The sequence below is a fragment of the Dasypus novemcinctus genome, chromosome 7 (assembly GCF_030445035.2).
Source record: "Dasypus novemcinctus isolate mDasNov1 chromosome 7, mDasNov1.1.hap2, whole genome shotgun sequence".
Classification (NCBI taxonomy): Eukaryota; Metazoa; Chordata; class Mammalia; order Cingulata; family Dasypodidae; genus Dasypus; species Dasypus novemcinctus.
The window spans coordinates 73,057,804-73,077,064 of NC_080679.1; the positions used below are offsets into that span (position 1 = coordinate 73,057,804).

The window sequence follows — 19,261 nt, forward strand, 5'->3', positions numbered from 1 at the left end:
GGGTTTCTCTCTTTCTGGGGCTTGCTTCTGTTTCCTCTGTGAGCTTAGTTCCTGGGGCTCCAGCTTAAGGCTTCAGCATCAGACTCCAACATCAAAAACCCTCAACTCTGTCCTTTGCCGTGCCTTTTATCTGTGAGTCCCCACGCACCAAGGGACAAGGACTCACTGCTCTACTGGCAAAAGGTTTACAAAATTACTTAATCAAGTAAACCTGTGGATCCAATATAATCTAATATGCCCAGAGGAAAAGATCAGTTTACAAACATAATCCAATATATTTTTTTGGAATTCATCAATACTGTTAAACTGCTACACCTGCTGAACCCAACCAATCAGCAGCTGAAGCTAGCACCCAACTGTCTTCTCCCGCATTATTGAAAGGGGAGATTCCAATTCTAGCTGCAGAACAGCTCCAAGGCGTCCTACGCTTCCAGTGGAGGATGGGCACTGGCCTCTGTGGCATGGAGTGCTCCACCCACAAATCCTCTGCATATGGGCAGTCTCCTCCCTCCATTCCTTCAGGGATGTTGCAGGTCGTTCTTTGGGAATCCTGAAGCTCATAAGCAGATGCTCTAGATAGCTCTGGGTGATTAGTAAGTGCCCTATGGCATGAGCTGACTCTGGGAATGGTTTGCTCTGCTGTCATCTTGCTGGCTGTCTAGGATATATAAATTTTTTAAAAAAATTTATTGAAATATATCACTCATACATAAACATATATAAACAGTAAGTGTATAATAGTTGTGAACTTAAAAAACAAATACATATTCTTATTCCTGGATTTTATGTTTTGTCCTTTTTAAATATTTCCTTTGATGCCAAAAGAGTTTAACTGTAAGGAAAATCTAGCTTTCATTAATTTATATATATATTTTAATATGCTTATTAATATTGGTTATAGTATTTTATCAAATCAACACTGTGGATATATCTGGACAATATTATTGTGGTCATCATGAAAATATAAACCCAGTCCTCAAAGTTAAAAAAAAAAAAAAAAAAAAAAACAAATACATATAATAACATGAAACAAACATATAATATTTCACCCTACCACCAATAACTTGCATTGTTTTAAAATGTTTTTAACTATTTAAAGAACATTGTCAAAATATTACTACTAAACAAAGTATTTTTCCTGTAACCAATCTTATTATCTTTTATCATTTATTTATGAACATACACAGTATAGTAAAAGTTGTGAACTTACAAAGTAAACATGCATAACATCACACAGGGGCCCCATACATCAACCCTCCATCAACACTTTGCATTGTTATGAGATGTTTATTATAAATTATGAAAGAATATTGTCAAAATCTTACTACTAATCATAGGCCTTATCTTACATTTGGTGTGTTTTTCCCCCAACACACCTTATTATTATTTTTTAAATATATTTTTTATGACAGAAGTTGTAAAGTGATGGAACAATCATGCACATGTGCAGAATTCCCAAACAACACCCCTCTATCAACACACACAATGTGGTGTGTCATTTGCTACAGATAAAATAATGTCATCTGATTGTTACCATGTCCATAGTGTACATTTGGCTTGCATTTTCCATACTGCCTCAGTATCAACGCAGTATATCTTTTGCATAGATGCAAGAATATTATATTATTACTACTGACGACAATCCATAGGTCACTCCATCTGTATTTTTTCCATGCTTCTCCACATTCCCAAAACCCCTGCAGTAGCGATACACATTTGTTCTAGGTAGTAAAGGACACTCTTGCATCTGTACCATCAACCATAATTCTCATCTACCTCTTAGTTTACTGTGCTATCCACTTCCTAGATTATTCTCTAGCATTCTGTCAGTTGGCATTTACATAACTAGAGTACCATTTTCAGCCACATCCCCATTTATAAACTAGCTGTTATTCACTGTGTGTTACCATCCACTCTATATATTTCCATACCTTTACAGTAAAGCTAATTAAAACTTCTACATACATTAAACATCAGTAGTCCACTCAGTCCTTCTCTTATCTCCTTTAAGAATCCACCACCTACCACCAGGTCTTGAATATATTTTCCTACAATTTCTTCTAGAAGTTTTATGGTTCTTGCTTTTGTTTTAGTTTTTTGATCCATTTTGAGTTAATTTTTGGGTAAGGTATGAGACAGGGGTCCTCTTTCCTTCTTTCAACTATAGATGTCCAATTCTTTCAGCACCATTTCTTGAATGGAGTGTTCTACCCAAGCTGTGTGACTTTGACAGGCTAGTCAAAAGTCACTTCACGTACCTGTGAGCATCGGTTTCTGAACCCTAAATTTGGTTCACTTGGTCTATTGTGTCTGTCTTTTGGCTTGTACCATGCTGTTTTTACCACTATAGGTAGGTATTATGATTTAAAGTCTGGAGATGAGGGTTTACTTTTCCTTTTTATGATGTTTCTGGCTATTCAGGACTCCTTATCCTTCCAAATAAATTTAGTGATCATGTTTTCAATTTTTTCTTTAATGCTGGTGGAATTTTTATCAGGATTGCATTAAATCTGTATATCAATTTGAGTAGAAGTGACATCTTGATGGTATTTAGTCTTCCAATCCATGAGCATGGAATGTTCTTCCAGTCATTTAGGGCTTTTTAAAATTTGTTTCAACATTAAGTTGCAGTTTTCTGAATACAAGTGCTTTACATCATTGGTTAAGTTTATTCCTATTTGAGTTTTATCTGTCATATTTTATTTTCACCACTCTTTTGACACTTTTAGTCACTTTTACTTCATTTCTAGACTCTCTTCCAGGCCCCTCTCTCCTGTCTTTTCTTTTCAGGCTCTAGCACGCCCTTTAGTATTTCTTCAAAATCTGGTCTCTTGTTTAGAAATTCTCTCAGTTTCTGTTTATCTGTGAATATTCTAATTTCACCCTCATTTTTGAAAGACAGTCTTGCTGGATATAAGATTCTTGGTTGGAAGTTTTTCTCTTGTAGTATCTTAAGTATCATGCCACTGTCTTCTTGCCTCCATGGTTTCTGGTGAGAAATCAGCACTTAATCTTATTGAATATCCCTTATATTTTATGCATTGCTTTTCTCTTGCTGTTCTCAGAATTCTCTCTTTGTCTTTGGCCTTTGACATTGTGATGAGTTTCTGTCTTGGAGTTGGTCTATTTGGATTTTTTTGGATGGGAGTACGTTTTGCTTCTTGGACATGGATATCTATGTCCTTCACTAGGATTGGGAAGTTTTCCACTATTATTTCTTCATATATTCCTTCTGTCCTTTTTCCCTTCTCTTCTCCTTCTGGGACACCCATGATACATATGTTTGCACACCTTTTGCTGTCATTTAGTTCCCTGAGACCTTGTTCAATTTCTTCCATTCTTCATCTGTTCTCTGGTATTTTTGCTTTCAGAGCCCATTTCTTCAAGTTCACCAATCCTTTCTTCTGCCTGCTCAAATCTGCTATTATATGTGTTTTTAATTTCATTTATTGCACCTTTCATTCCCATAAGATCTGCTTTTTTCTGTGTATGCTTTCAGATTTTTCTTTGTGCTCATCCAATGTCTTCTTAATATCCTTAAGTCTCTTTAGCCATCTCCTTGAATTTATTAAGGAGATTTTTTTAAACGTCTATAATTAGTTGTCTCAGCTCCTTTATGTCATTTAGAGGCTTATGTTGTTCCTTTAACTGGGCCATAGCTTCCTGTTTCTTGGTGTGGATTTTTGGTTGGTGTCTTGGCATCTGGTTTTGTAGAGTGTTCTGGGTGCAGTTTTTCTCTTTGGTTAGGACTTCCTATCCTTTCTCCCTTGATGGTTGTGCAGTAGGAGCCAAGCATATAGTTGGTGTTGTAAGCTGTGGACACTCAAGCTGCCCTCATCGTGCCAGGGACCAGTGAAGCTTCTTCCAGCTTTCTCCTTTGCCAGGTGTAGGGACAGAGTCACAGCTATGTGGAATAATCCAAGTGCAGGCCTAGACTGAAGTTGCCCAGAGAGACTGGTGAAGCTTCATGTCCCTTTCTCCCCTGCCTGGGGTGGGGATGGAGCTGCAGGTATGGGCAGCAATCTATGCAGTACGGGTCTGAGATGACGGCAGTTGCCCTGGTACACTTTGATTTTCAGTCTATTCCAGCCAAAGTTACCTGCAGTTACCTGTATAGGCTAGTGCTAAGGCCTAGGCTAGGACCGCAGGCTGATCTGCATGAAAAAAACTGGTTCCTGCTGACACTGAGAGTTTCAGTCAACCCGGTTTCCCCCAGACTGGGGGCAGAGTCAGAATGGCAGCTACTGGCCTCTTTCTGACTTGGGCTCATTCATACCCCAGCTGTTCCCAGGGTTATATCTTAGCCAACCAAGTCTACCAATCAGTAGCTGAAATGGACAGCCAACCATCTCCTCCTCCCCTGTTTCTGGGAAATGAGTTAACTTAATATTTTGAAACATTTTTCTAGATTATATATATATATATATATGCATTTATACACAAATATATGAATAGGTATATAGAAGAGTAAGATGAATTTATAGACGGATAAATGAATACATTCCTAGTTTATTTTATATCTTGTTTTAGACACTCAACACAATGAACATTTTCCCATGTTATCAAGAATTCCCACAAATCATAACTTTTAATGGCTGCATTTTCTTTTATCATTATGTATTTAATTATCCTGTTCTTGATGGCCATAAAGGTTGTTTCCACATTATCACAGTTATTAAAAATATCTTTGATAGAAATATCTTTTTTTTCTAACATTCCAGTGTTTTTTTACCCCCTAGATGTTCCAGTTTCAGATATTCTCTTTTTCTTTCACTCCAGTACCTTTGTAATCACTAATTTTTCACTGCTCATTGCTGCTTTAGCCTCTTTTAGGAGTATCTCTTCTTCCTGCATTCCTCAGGTACTAGCTCTCATTAGGCAGGACATAGTCTTAGTTGTAAAACGTCAGTTCTCAGCCCCCTTCTCTTCCTTCTCTATTGTCTTTCTAGGTGATCTCATCCAGACCCATAACTTTGAAAACCATCTGTATGCTGATAATCCACAGGTTTAGCCCAGATCTCCCTCCAGAATGCAACATTCATATGTAATTCCATCCTGATATTTCCGTTTCTGTTTAATAGACAATATATTTAAATCAGAGCCCTCAATTCCTTCCCCAGTTTTCTCTCTCAGTAAATTTTCTTTCCATCCATCTGATTGCTCAAGGCAAGAATTTAGGTATTATTTTTGATTGCTTCTTTTTCTTCACATTGAAACCAACAGCAAATCTTATCAATCCTACTTCCAAATATATTCTAAGTCAGTCATTTTGTCTGGCTTCAGTATCACCACTTTAGTGCAAGCCATCATCATCTTTTACTTAGATTCATAACAATTACCTTCTAACTGAATTTCCTGCTTCTATCTCCAATCTATTTTCTATAGCGTTTTCTTTTTTTTAATACATGAAATCATGTCAATCCCTTGCTTAAAATCTTTCTGTGGTTTGCCATTATATTTCAGATCATTTAAATTCCTACCCTAAGCCCTCTTTGATGTGACCTGGTATACCCATCCAACCTCATCTGCCACTTTCTATTGTGTTCGTCAAATATTCCAAGCTTTTTCCTCATTTGGTTTGTTTCCTTCTCCCCAGAATGCTGTCCTCATACATTTCTGTGTCATTTCTTATACCACTTTTGCAAAGAAGCTTAATTTATCTTACCATGCTATCTGATGGACCCACCTGCACAGCAACTCTGTTAATCTTCCACAATATTTTTTATTTATTATGTTATACTTACCACAATCTGAAATTTTCTCATTTGTTTTACTTGTTTATTGTCTGTCAATTTCCACTGGTCCTTGAGGACAGGTTGTAAGTTCTCAGACTTACTGAATAAAAGAAGTATGTAGCTCCTTCTACATAGCTATTGCTATGTAGCTTAATAATACTTTAATACTATGTGGCAGCAGAAGGACAAATTCAAGTAAAAAATTAGGCCCAATTTTTATATTAACTTCTTATGGAGCATTGAGTAAAGCCCTTAATTTCTTTGTTCCTAATCTGTAAAAATAGGGGAAATGACCATTTCTAAGGCCCTGGCTGACTCACAGATTCTTTGCTTTTTTCTAATTTGGAAAGATCTCACTCTAGTAATTATTGCTTGCTTTGCATTCAAGAAAAAAATATTTGGCTTTTGATGTTGAGAGATTCTTGATATAGGAAAAGTAGCTACATGAAATTGGCAAACATTTGTATTGCTTTAAAAAATGTTTAAGCATTTTGATTATTTACTTTGTATCAACAATAACACAGTCTTCTTTACAGTATAATATGAGAGAGTAGGCCTGGGAAATCTTATAGGTCCCTTCTAGATTTTTTTTTTTTTTAGGTAGCAGGGCTGGGGAGTGAACCCAGGACCTCATATGTGGGAAGCTGGCACTCATCCACTGAGCCACATTGGCTCCCTAAGTTGGTTTTGCCATTTGTTTGCTGCTTGTTTGTTTTGTTGTTTTTAGGAGGTACCAGGAACCAAACCCAGGACCTCCCATGTGGGAAGCAAGTGATAACCTCTTGAGCCATATCTGCTCCCCCTTCTGGATCTTAAATGACATGGTTTTATGAGAATTTATTTTATTTTTAAACTTTTATCAAAATCCTCATGGAATCATAGCCAAGTTACCCCAGCCTGATTTCTGGATTGATAGAAAAACAAGTTGTACTGAAAAAACTCAGATTTTTAAAAAAATTAAAATACTTGTTGAACATTGCATTTGAGCCTTTATAACTACTTATGAGATTTTTTTGGTTTGGTTTATTTTTAAATAAAATTTTATTGAAGAATACCATTCATATGTGAACATACATAAACAAGTATATATAGTGGGACGCGCACTTGGCCCAGTGAATAGGGTGTCTGTCTATCACATGGGAGGTCCGCGGTTCAAATCCCGGGCCTCGACTTGTGTGGAGCTGGCCCACGCACAGTGCTGATGCGCACAAGGAGTGCCATGCCACGCAGGGGCGTCCCCACGTAGGGGAGCCCCACACGCAAGGAGTGCGCCCCATAAGGAGAGCTGCCCAGCGTGAAAGAAAGTGCAGCCTACCCAGGAATGGCGCTGCACACACCGAGAGCTGACACACCAGATGATGCAACAAAAAGAAACACAGATTCCCGTGCTGCTGACAACAGAAGCGGACAAAGAAGAACACCCAGCAAATGAACACAGAGAGCAGACAACAGGGGGAGGAGGTCGGGGGGGAAAGGGAAGAGAAATTTTTTTAAAAATTATTTTTAAAAAAGTATATAGTGAAAGTCGTGAATATACAGAACAAACATGCATACCATCATATAAGGCCCCCATACAACTCTCTACCACCAACACCTTGCATTGTTGCAAAACATTTGTTACAAACTATGAAAGAGCATCTTCAAAATATTAGTACTAACTATAGTCAATATCTTATTTTGTGTATTTTCCCCAACCCACCTGGTTATTATTATTATTTTCTTTTTTTGTTATTATTTTTAAAGAAGGTTTAGATTACATAAATGTAACATCAAAAATATAGGGGATTCTCATATACTTTGCCCCCTCCCCCTCCCATACTTTTCCCCATTAACAACGACTTTCATTAGCATTACAGTTTGTTATAATTGGTGAACACATTGAAGCATTGCTCCTAACCGTGGTCTATCGTTTACATTATGGTTTACACTTTGCACTGCACAATTTTATAGTTTTTGATAGCTCATACATTTAGATCTTTCATCCATTTTGAATTGAGTTTTGTCTATGGGGTGAGGTAGGGATCTTCCTTTTTTTTTGGCAAATGGAGATCCAGGAGACTGTTCTTTCCCAATTGAATGATCTTTGCCACTTTGCCAAAAATCAGCCATAAATGTGAGGATTGATTTCTAAGCTGTATTCTATTCTGTTGGTCTATATGTCTGTCCTTGTGCCAGTACCAGGCTGGTTTTTTTGCTGTGGCTTTGTAATAAGTTTTTATGACCAGAAATTGAGTCCTGTAATTTTGCTCTTCTTTTTAACATGGCTTTAGTCATTTGGGGCCACTTATCCATGCATATAAATGTGATGATTGGCTTTTCCATTTCTGCAAAGAAGGCTGTTGGAATTTTGATTGACAATGCATTGAATCTATAAATTGCTTTGGGTGGTACTGACATCTTAACAATATTTAGTCTTCCAAGCCAAGAACATGGAATAGCCTTCCATTTATTTAGGTGTTCTTTGATTTCTTTTAGAAATGTTTTGTAGTTTTTCTCTGTGTATAAGTTCTTTATGTCCTTGGTGAGATCTATTCCTCAATATTTGATTCTTTTAGTTGCTATTAGGAATGAAATTTTTTCTTAATTTCTTCTTCCAATTGTTCATTGCTTATGTATAGAAATACTGATTTTTCAGTGTTAATCTTATATCCCACCACTTTGCTGAATTCATTTATTTGCTTTAGGAGGTTTCCTGTTGATTTTTCAGGATTTTTTGTGTATATGTTCATCTGCAATTAGGGAAAATTTTACTTCCTCCTTTCCAATTTAGATGCCTATTATTTCTCTCTTGCCTAATTGCTCCAGCTACAATTTCCAGTACAATGTGGAATAACAGTGGTGACAGTAGATGTCCTTTTCTTGTTCCTGATCTTAGAGGGAAAACAGTCAGACTCACTATTGAGTATGATATTAGCTATGGGTTTTTCATATATACTTTTTAAAAATATGTATTTTATTTATTTTTAATTTATTTCTCTCTTCTTCCTAACCCCCCTCCCCCAGATGTCTGCTCTCTGTGTCCATTCGCTGTGTGTTCTTCTGTGTCCACTTGTATTCTTGTCAGCGGCCCCCAGAATCTGTGTCTCTTTTTGTTGCATCATCTTGCTGCATCAGCTCTCCGTGCGGTGCCACCCTGGGCAGGCTTTACTGTTTTCACACTGGGCAGCTCTCCTTACGGGGTACACTCCTTGTGCGTGGGGCTCCCCTACTCAGCGGACACCCCTGCATGGCATGGCACTCCTTGCACGCATCAGCACAGCATGTGGGCCAGCTCATCACATGGGTCAGGAGGCCCTGGGTTTGAACTCTGGACCTCCCTTGTGGTAGGCGGATGCTCTTATCCATTGAGCCAAATTCACTTCCTCATAGATGCTTTTTATTCTGTTGAGGAAGTTTCCTTCTATTACAAGTTTTCTAAGTGTTTTTGTTTGTTTGTTTGTAATGAAGAGGGGGTGTTGGATTTTGTCAGAGGCCTTTCCTGCATCAATTGAGATGATCGTGTTTTTCCTTTGTTATGTTAATGTGATATATTTATTGATTTTCTTATGTTGAGCCACCTCTGCTTACCCACTCGATCCCACTGTATAATTCTTTTGATATGCTGTTGGATGTGGTTTGGTAATATTTTATTGAGGATTTTTGCATCTATATTCATAGGGATGATATTGGTTTGTAGTTTTCTTTTCTTGTGGTATCTTTATCTGGCTTTGATATGAGTGTGATATTGACCTCATAGAATGATTTAGGAAGGGTTCCTACACTTCAGTGTTTTTGAAAATGTTGAGCAGAATAGGTCTTCTTGGAATATTTGGTAAAATTCACCTTTGAAGCCATCAGATCCTTGGCTTTTCTTTGTTGGGGAGTTTTGCATTCAATCACATTATTAGTTATTGGTTTGATGAGATCTGTTTCTTCTTGAGTCAGTGTAGGTAATTTGTGTATTTCTAGAAATTTGTTTCTTTTTGTTATCCAATTTGTTAGTATACAGTTGTTCATAGTATCTTCTAATAGGTCCTTTTTATTTCTGTGGAGTCGATAGTAATATCTCCCTTTTCTAAAAAGGTATCAGTTATTTGTGTCCTCTTTTTTTCTTTGTCAGTCGAGCTAATGGTTTGTAGGTTTTATTGGTCTTTTCAAAGAATCAACTTTTAGTTTCCTTCATTCTGGTTTTTTTTTTCTTCTTCTTTGTCTCATTATCTCTACTCTCATCTTTTGTTATTTCTTTCCTCTACTTGCTTTGGGTTTACTTTGCTCCTCTTTTTCTAGACCCTCTAGTTTTGAGATAAGATCTTTGATCTGAGAACTTTCTTCTTTTTTTAAATTTTTAAAATTGTTTTTCAGGAGGTACTGGGGGTTGAACCCAGGACCTCGGATGTGCAAAGCAGGCACTCAACCACTTAGCTACACACACTCCACTCTTCTTTTTTAATGTAAGCATTTAAAGTTATAAATATTGCTTTCAGCAGCACTGCCTTTATTGCATCCCATAAGTTTTAGTATGTTTTGTTTTTATTTTCATTTGTCTCAAGATATTTCCTAGTTTCCTTTGTGATTTCTTCTTTGACCCATAAGTTGTTTAAGAGTACATTGTTTAGTTTCCACATACTTATGACTTTTCCCTTTCTCTCTCTATTATTGATTTCTAGCTTCATTCCTTTGTGGTTGGAAAAGATACATTGTATGATTTCAGTATTTTTGAATTTATTGAAACTTGTGATCCAAAATACGGTCTTATCTTGGAGAATGATCCATGTGCACTACAGTAGAATGTGTAATATGTTGTTGGGTGAACTGTTCTATATATGTCTGCTAGATCTAGCTGGTTTAGAGTATTATTTAAGTCTTGTATTTCCTTATTGATCTTCTGTCTAGATATTCTATCTGTTAATGAAAATGGTGTAATATATGTGTTACGTCTTCTTGTTGAATTGACCCCTTTATCAGTATATAGTTATCCTCGTTGTCCTTTGTAACAGTGTAGCTACGCCAGCTCTCATTTGGTTACTATTTGTGTAGTACATTTTTTTCTAGCCTTTCCCTTTAAACCTACTTATATCTTTGAATTTAAGGTGTGTCTCTGATAAATAGCGCATGGTTGAGTCATGCTTTATCCATTCTGCCAATACCTACCTGCCTTTGTCTGGCAAGTTAATTAGTTTACATTTAGTGTAACTACTCACTTTCTTTTGCCATTTTGCTATTTCGTATTTGTAAGCCTTCTGCTTTTTTTGACCCTCAATTCTTCCCTTAATACCTACTTCTGTATTTGTTTGGTGTTTTGTGTTGTACCATTTTGAGACCCTTCTCATTTCTTTCTGAATATATTTTTCTTGTATTTTCTTTGTGGTTACCATAGGGATAAAACTTAGAATTTTAAATCTGTAACACAAGAACAAAGGCCTTAAGCCATTTCAGTGACAGTACTAAGCACAAAGTCTCATCCATATCAGTTATCGGTGGTGTGTCCTGGGGCACAGTACCTCTGTGACCTGTAAAACCTAGAGAATGAGTTATCTGCTTCCATTATACAGTGGAGGGACAGCCATAGGTTAAACATTTCCTTTCCCATAGGAAAAGCTTGGAAGGAAAACAGGGGCAATGGGTCCCAAACAATTCCAAAACCTTGCAGGGTATACGCCATTAGATTTCAAGGTCTGAGAATCGTCTATGGATTGATGTTTTTGTTGTTGTTGGCACCCAAGTTTCTTTGCTAGTTGTCTGCTTGTTGTGTTTGCTCAGTGTCTGCTCATTTTACTTGTTTTGTTTTGTTTTCTTTACAAGGCACAGGGAACCAAACCCAGGACCTCCCGTGTGGGGCTTGAGCCACATCCACTCCTGGAATAATATGTTGTCCTCCTGGCTTGATGAAGCAGCAGCCTTACCTCTTCCAAATGCTTGTGCAGAGGCTATGTTCTCCCCAAACACTGAGGGAATGTTCCACCTTCCTCTAGCATTTGGATGATTGTTAAATGTTACACTCCATCCTCATCAGGCATCAGCATAGTGGTCAGACTCTCTGCAGTCCCACAAGCATCTGAGAAAACTGGGATGGTGTCTTAGTTTGTCACAGGGCTTCCAGTGTAAAGTAACAGAAATGGGTTGACTTTTATAATAGGGATTTTATTAGGGGAAATTCTTAAAATTCCGAGGCCATGAAATGCCCAAATCCAAGTACCATCAGAGATATTTTCTCACCAAAGTTGGCTGCTGATGATCTTGATATCCTACCACATGATGAAGCAACATGGTGACTGATCTCTGCCAAAGTCCCTGCCTTCCCCTCCAGAATCTGCTCTTTTCCGGGGCTCAGCTATGGTGACCAGGCATAGGGCTTGACTATTTCCTGGCCTCCTCTCTCAGCCTTTGCTGCTCTGTTTTTTTCCAAGTTCACTTGTGAGCTATCATGTGTTATGATCTGTCCCTTCAGCCTCGAGCTGCTCCATGGGCTCAGACTCTTTGTGCTAAGCTTTGGCTGCTAGAAATTCTTGAGTTCTCTTTCAAAGGCAGGATTAGAAATGGCAGAGCTCTCTTTTCCTGTGTCTCTTTTTGTGTCTCCATTTATGTAAGACCCAGCCAGAGGGCAGAGAGTCAACCTGAGTCTCAATTCACTGATGTCAAGTCTTATGGGTCTTAAATCCACAGGAACTGATTAGTTCCAAAACAATTTTATTTTTGGGATTCATAAAAGAACTTCAGACTGTCACAGGTGGTAGCATTCTTCCTGAACAATGGGGCAGAATGCCTGCATTCTCCAAACACTGATGTAGACTCAGCCTTTCCAAACACATTGGAATGCCTAGTCTCTTGACCCGAGAATGTATCTTTTGGTCTAGATCTCAGCTTCCGTGAGTCTACTCTTGAAGTGATTCCTCCTATAATCTCTTTTCTTTGCCTTTTAGTTCAGGTTGGCAGTAATTCCATTCATATAGTTCTCACAAAAAAACTTCTCTGTATGTAGTACACAGGGGTCCAAACTATCAGAACTTTTTACAAATTCTTTCTGGATAACTGCATTTCCATTCATGACTTGCACTGAAATGGCTGACTGGTTCCATGTCCAGTTAAATCCTAACATGGAGCACTATTTTCTGGGGACTCACTTTCTGGAAGCTCAGAATTTTCCAAACCGTCAATTTCTAGTTTCTTTGTGCCCACTAGTTCAGTTCTCAGCTTATCCCTTCCTCTTGCATTTTAGTATATAATATAAGCTGCAAGAAGAAACCAGGCTGCATTTTCAACATGTAGTTTTGAAATCTCTAGCTAAATATCTAAACTCATTTATTTCAAATTCTGCCTTCCATCTGACACCCCTTCTTTTCTCTGCCACTTTAAAGCAAGGATCATCTTTCTTCCAGTTTCCATGAACACAATTATCATATTTGTCTTTAAGGCCTCAGCAAAAGTAAACTTGGCATCCGTATTTCTAGCAACAGTCTCCTCAAAGCAATCTAAGTCTTGTCTGTCAAACGCCTCACAATGCTTCCCATCTCTATCCATTACCAAATTCCAAAGCTCTTCCCACATTTTTGGTATTTGCAATAGCAGCACCCTGCTCTTCTGGTACCAAAATCTGTCATTTTCTAGGCTGCTTAAAACAGATACTATGAAATTATTCAGCTTGAACAGTGAGAATTTATCAGCTTACAGTTTTGAGGCCAAGAAAATGTCTAAATGAAGACATCATCTAGGCGATGCTTTCTTTCCAAAGACTGCCAGCTGATAATCCTTGGATTCTCTGCCACATGGCAAGGCAAATGACAGTGTGCTGGTTTCTCCCTTATCTTCTGAGTATGGTTGATTTCAGCTTTTGCTTCTGTGGCTTTCTCTTCTCTCTCTTTCTCTCTGTTCATTCCATTTAAAAGGACTCATAAGACCCATCATCCTAAATGAAGTGGGTCACACCTTAACTGAAGAAGCCTCACTACAATGGATTTATACTGACAGAAATGGATTTACTTTAAGAATGTGTTTTTCTGGGGTTCATACAACTTCAAACCACCACACCCAGTTAATGCAGCCCTCTCCCTGTAGTTTTGAGGCAGGTTACCATCCTTAAGATTTCTCTATTGCCTTTGCCTCAGCAGGTTTGGAACAATGACCGCCCTCAGAACAGCCCCAGGGATCTGAAGTAGCTAATCAAACATAGAGCTCTGGAATCAGATTACACATCCCAGAGTTTGGAGGAGTAGTTCTTTGTCCCACTGCGGCACCAGCAGGCTGAGCCAGGAGCTAGAGCTCCAGTCCCCACTGTTGTTGGCCATGAGGCTGGGGAAAGGGAGATGGTAGCCGCTGCAGAGAGGGTAGAACTCAGCAGTCTTTATCACAGTTTACCAGCTGCGGCTTCCCTATCCTCCCCAGATGCTGAACAGTGTTCCCTTATACTCCTGAGTTTCAAAGTGGTTAATTCAGAGTTTCTGCCAGTTCAATAGTTGTTTTGGTGGAGGATCTGATTCCTTGAGCTTCCTACACTGCCATCTTCATTATAATTGAATTTAGATAGTAATTTTCTTTTGGGGCATATGAAGTATTAACTGTGGATGCTTTTAGACGTGAGCTACATTTTGTTCACGATAGTGCATGAATTGTTTACATTTTAAAATTCCACCCTTTCTCTATCCCATTGTTAAATAGGAAGTACCATTGGCACAAACTGCACAGCCCACATCAGCTATTGTTCGTCCAGCATCATTACAAGTTCCCAATGTCCTGCTTACAAGCTCTGACTCAAGTGTAATTATTCAGCAGGCAGTTCCCTCACCAACCTCAAGTACTGTAATCACCCAAGCACCATCCTCCAACAGGCCAATCGTGTAAGTGATATAGGCCAATCATTCAACTATTTTATTATGAACTGTTCATTTTTTTCATGTCATGATTTTTCTTAAGACATTTAATTATTCAAATTGTAGTTTCAGGTTCTGTGTTTTTGTGTCTTCATGATTTCACTTTTGGAAAAAGTATATAGTAGGTAGCTATTTTTTAAATGTATATATATTATCTAGTACATTGAAAATATCTAAAATTTAGTTTAGAAAACAAATCAACATAGAATGTGAATTTCAGATAGTCTCTTATTTTCATGCTATTTCACGGAAAACACATAAAAATTACTCCAACCACCAAAAGACATTTCTTTTAGTACGCATAGGTAGCTCTTAGAGCTTTCTGATGAGAATTTTTCTCATTTTTCAAATTGGAAATTGTCCTAAGTAAATCCATAACTTTTTACATTTTTAACGCTGGCACACAGGCTATGCACTTAAGATGCACTTAAAAATTATTAAATTTTGCAATTTGCTTCCTTTGTAGTACTTAGAAAAATTATTTTTAAATGATATGATAGTTGTAGTAAAATATTACTGTATTTTCAAGAGATGGTTTATGTAGATTTGTTTTCTTTAAATTTCCCTTCCTTTGTTTTTCTTAGCCCTGTACCAGGCCCATTTCCTCTTCTGTTACACCTTCCTAATGGACAAACCATGCCTGTTGCTATCCCTGCATCAATTACAAGTTCAAATGTACATGTTCCTGCTGCAGTTCCAGTAAGTTTGAAATTTAGACTATTTAAATCATTTCTGTTTAACAAAACTGATATTTGTAAAGTAATTAGAAAATACACTTAGACCATCTTGATTGCTTATGGAATTGAGTTTAATAAAATACTTAGTAGTAGTGATTACTGTTCATTCCTTGATATTTATAGTGATAGCATATACCTTTTAAGGCACACACAATTGGATAAAAAATATTATCCTTCCTCCATGAATCTTGTTTTCCCTGTATTCTTTTTTGAAATTTTATATTTTTTAAACACTTTAAAAACTTACAGAATAATTACAAGAAAAACACAAACACTATACAGAGAACTCCAAAGTATTTCTCCTCCCTACCCAGATCCACCAATTTTAACTTTTTTGCCACATTTGCCATATTTTATCAATCTGTTTTGCTCACCACTTGAGTATAGCTTATATACTATACTCAATCCTATCTATGTCCTTGAACACTTAATACTGCCATGTACCTTTTCCTAGGAAAAAAATTACTTACTTTATTTAACTATCTTAAGTGCATTATCAAGCTCAGGAAATTTAACATTGATATAAAGCTTATAGTCTATATTCCAGCTTTTTCATATGTCCCAGTAATGTCCTATTGAGCGAGCCTTTTCTCCTCCCTTGCTAGATGCCACCCAACATCATTTATTGCATTTAATTGTTATTATTGCCTTAGTTACTCTTTTTTTTTTTTATCATTTTTTATTGTGGGAACATATATAAACATAAACTTTCCTATCCTGACCACTTCTAAGCATACCATTCAATGGGATTAATTGCGTTCACAGTGTAGCAATACCCTCACCATTTTCTGTTACTGAAACTTTCTCATCTTTCCAGACAGAAACCCATTATGTTTTAACTCCCCATTTCTACTGTTTCCTGCTCATGGTAAACTGTACTCTAATTTTGCGCTGTATGAGTTTACATATTCCTCAATATTTTCTTTATATTTACCATGGGACTTAATATGGGGCTTAAATTGAGCATCCTCAATCTTCTAACAATCTTGTTTACTTTGATATAACTTATTTTCAATAATATATGCAAACTATGTTCCTATACCTTACTGTCCCCCTCCCTTTATGTAGTTGTTACAAATTACATGTTTATATATTATAATCCAAAACACTGATTTATCATTACATTTTATTCATTTGTCTTTTCGATCCTGTAGGAAGTAAAGAGTGGAGTTACATACAAAAGATACCATAGTACTGGCATTTATATTTACCCATTTCATTACCCTCACCAGAAATCTTCATGCAATTTCAATCTAGTGTCTATTGTTCTTTTCATTTAACCTGCAGAACTCTCTTCAGGTTCTCTTTCAGGGCTGGTCTAAGTGGTGATGAACTTCCTCAGCGTTTCCTTACCTTGGAATGTCTTCATTGCTCTCATTTTAGAAAGCCACTTTTGCCACATATAGAATTATTGGTTGGCACTTTTTTGCTGTCAGCACTTTAAATATGTCATCCCATTGTCTTCTTACCTCCATGGTTTCTGATAAAAAATTGGTGCTTAATCTTAACTGACGCTCCCATGTATGTGACATGTTGCTTTGCTCTTGTGCCTTTTAGAATTCTCTATTTTGGGGTTTTGACAGTCTAATTATAATATACCATGGTGTATATCTTTTTGGGTTTATCATGTTTGGAGTTTGTTGAATGTCTTGGATATGTATATTCACATATTTCATAAATTTGGGAAGTTTTCTCTCTGCCCCTTTCCCTGTACTCCTTCTGGGATGCCCACAGTGCGTATATTGGTGTGCTTGATGGTATCTGTCTTTATTGATATTGTTTCTGCTTATCATCTTTTTCCTAATTTCCTTTAGTTCTTTTTCCATGTTTTCTTGTGGCTCTTTGAGCCTATCTAGGACTATTTAAAAAAAAAAGTCTTTGCCAATTATATCCCAGGTCTGGTCTTCCTCATTTATGGTTTCTAATGCTTTAGTCTTCTCCTTTGTCTGGGCCATCACTTCCTGTTTCTTCATGTGTTGAAACCTTTTGTTAAAATCTGTACTTTTTGATATTTGAATGTGTTATCACTGGAATTTAGACCCTGGAGGCTCCTGTTTCTTAAGCTTATATCGAGCTAGTATTATGACAGAGCTTTCCTTGATTGCCAGGAGCTTTGAAAAAAAAAGAGGAGGAGGAAGGAAAAATGAAAATACCTTTCTCAGTCTTTGCAGACTGACCTGTACAAGTGTTCCCCTTCAGGGCTTATCTATACAATGAGTTTAGAAAATAGCTCCAGGCCAAAGTGTAGGTGGTATCCCTGATCTTCTCTGTGCATGCGTCATGTCTTAGGCCTATGTGTGTGGATCTAGAAATTCCCGTTTGCAAGGATATGAATGTTCCTTTTTCCCTAGGAAATAGTTTCCTCACAGTCCTGGTTCCAGGTATTGCACTGCATGTCCTATAGCCCGCATTCCCTTGCCCCGGCTAGCCACTTGCTTCCTCTCCCAGGGCACCAGGAGATCCTGTTGCTTTTAAGTATCTTTTTCTTGATAGGGTGTTCTTCCTGCTACTGGAGTTTTTAAATTATTTTCTGGAGCGTTGAGAAAGATATTTCTGCAAGTTCTTGATAGTCGTTGAGAGCTTCTGTGAGGGCATGGAGCCCTAAAGCTTCTTGCTCCTCTGTCTTGTATGTGGTGGTGGGCTTTTCCTAAGAATTTTATTCAACCCATTTTAATTTGACTAAATTTATAGAATTCAAATATTAATACAGTTTTCTAATTAAAAATAAATAAATTTAAACTAGAATACTTGTCAGGTAACTGCTCCATAGTATCTCAATCATTGTAAAAATTGATGTAAAGCAATTTCTGTGAATTTTATGGTCAAGTTGGGTTTATAGAATTCATTCCTGTAATGGCCCTAGCATTTAAAATCTAAATGGTCTAAAATATTAGACAGTTGCCACTTTCCCAATGAGAAGATCCCAGAGAAATGTTTTTGAGGAGAATGTTAACTATATAAAATTTAAGACATAGACAAAATAATTAAATATTTCTTATAATATTTAATAATTTAGTGAACATTCAAAGCACATTCTTTGTTACAGTTTAGTTTAGGAATTACATTTTATTTTCTACTCTCACATTTCATAAAACAATTTAATTCATACTCTTTATAAATGTATCTTTAATATCCAAGTTTTCATCATTAGGGCCATTTTTTGAGACATTTAGCACTATTTTCCAGAGCACATTATTTTTATTTCCATCTAAATTATTTAAGATATAACACTTTCTGAATCTATTATTCTTTTCTGGAAGTCTTACCTCCAAATCCTAGATACTCATTCATATAATGAGTATCTTTTACCTTGTAGATAAATATTGGTGATTAGTACAGTTTTAGTTTCTCAGCTGCTAAACAAATGCTATACAATGGGTTGGCTTAAACAACAAGAATTTATTGTTTAACGGTTTTGAGGTAGGAGAAGTTCAAAATCAAGACATCGGCAAGGCAGTGCTTTTACCTGAAGACTGTGGTGTTGTAGGGCTGGCTGCAGGTATTCCTTGGTCCTTGGCTTTTCCATCATATGGCAGTGCACATGATGGTGTCATCTCCTTTCTCCTCCAGGTTCCTGTGACATTCAGCTCTGGCTTCTCTCGGTAGCTTCCGTCCATGCCCACTTTCCTTTGCTTATAAGCCATATTCAGTTAAGGCCCACTCATTTAGTTTTGGTACACCTCAACATAACATTTAAAAAAATATGACATCTTAAATAATAGGTAAAATCCTAAATAATATAACCAGTTTTTAAAAGGTCCATTTTACCAGTGGGATCACACCCACAGGACGCAGTTTTGAGACCTGAATATGGCTTTTGTGGCAGGCATGATTCAGTCCCCAACAAGTACAGTATAACAGTTTACTATATAGCTTTTTAAAATTATATTCAAAGTCTTTATTTACAATAATATCCAACACTTTTGGTGAGATTATACAGGAATAT

The 19,261-nt window shown here is 37.0% G+C and overlaps 1 protein-coding gene across 46 annotated transcripts in view; it reads left to right on the forward strand.

The window, feature by feature from the left end:
* ATF2 (activating transcription factor 2) overlaps positions 1 to 19,261 on the forward strand; it is a 132,983-nt gene that overhangs the window by 69,206 nt on the left and 44,516 nt on the right. For 38 of the 46 annotated variants that reach the window (XM_071216251.1, XM_071216258.1, XM_071216277.1 and 35 more), the window contains 2 exons: positions 14,367 to 14,545; positions 15,163 to 15,277. The exons of the other annotated variants lie outside the window; for them this stretch is intronic. In XM_071216251.1, coding sequence (XP_071072352.1) covers positions 14,367 to 14,545; positions 15,163 to 15,277 — 294 coding nt within the window. The remainder of the gene's footprint in view (positions 1 to 14,366; positions 14,546 to 15,162; positions 15,278 to 19,261) is intronic. 46 annotated transcript variants of the gene reach the window in all.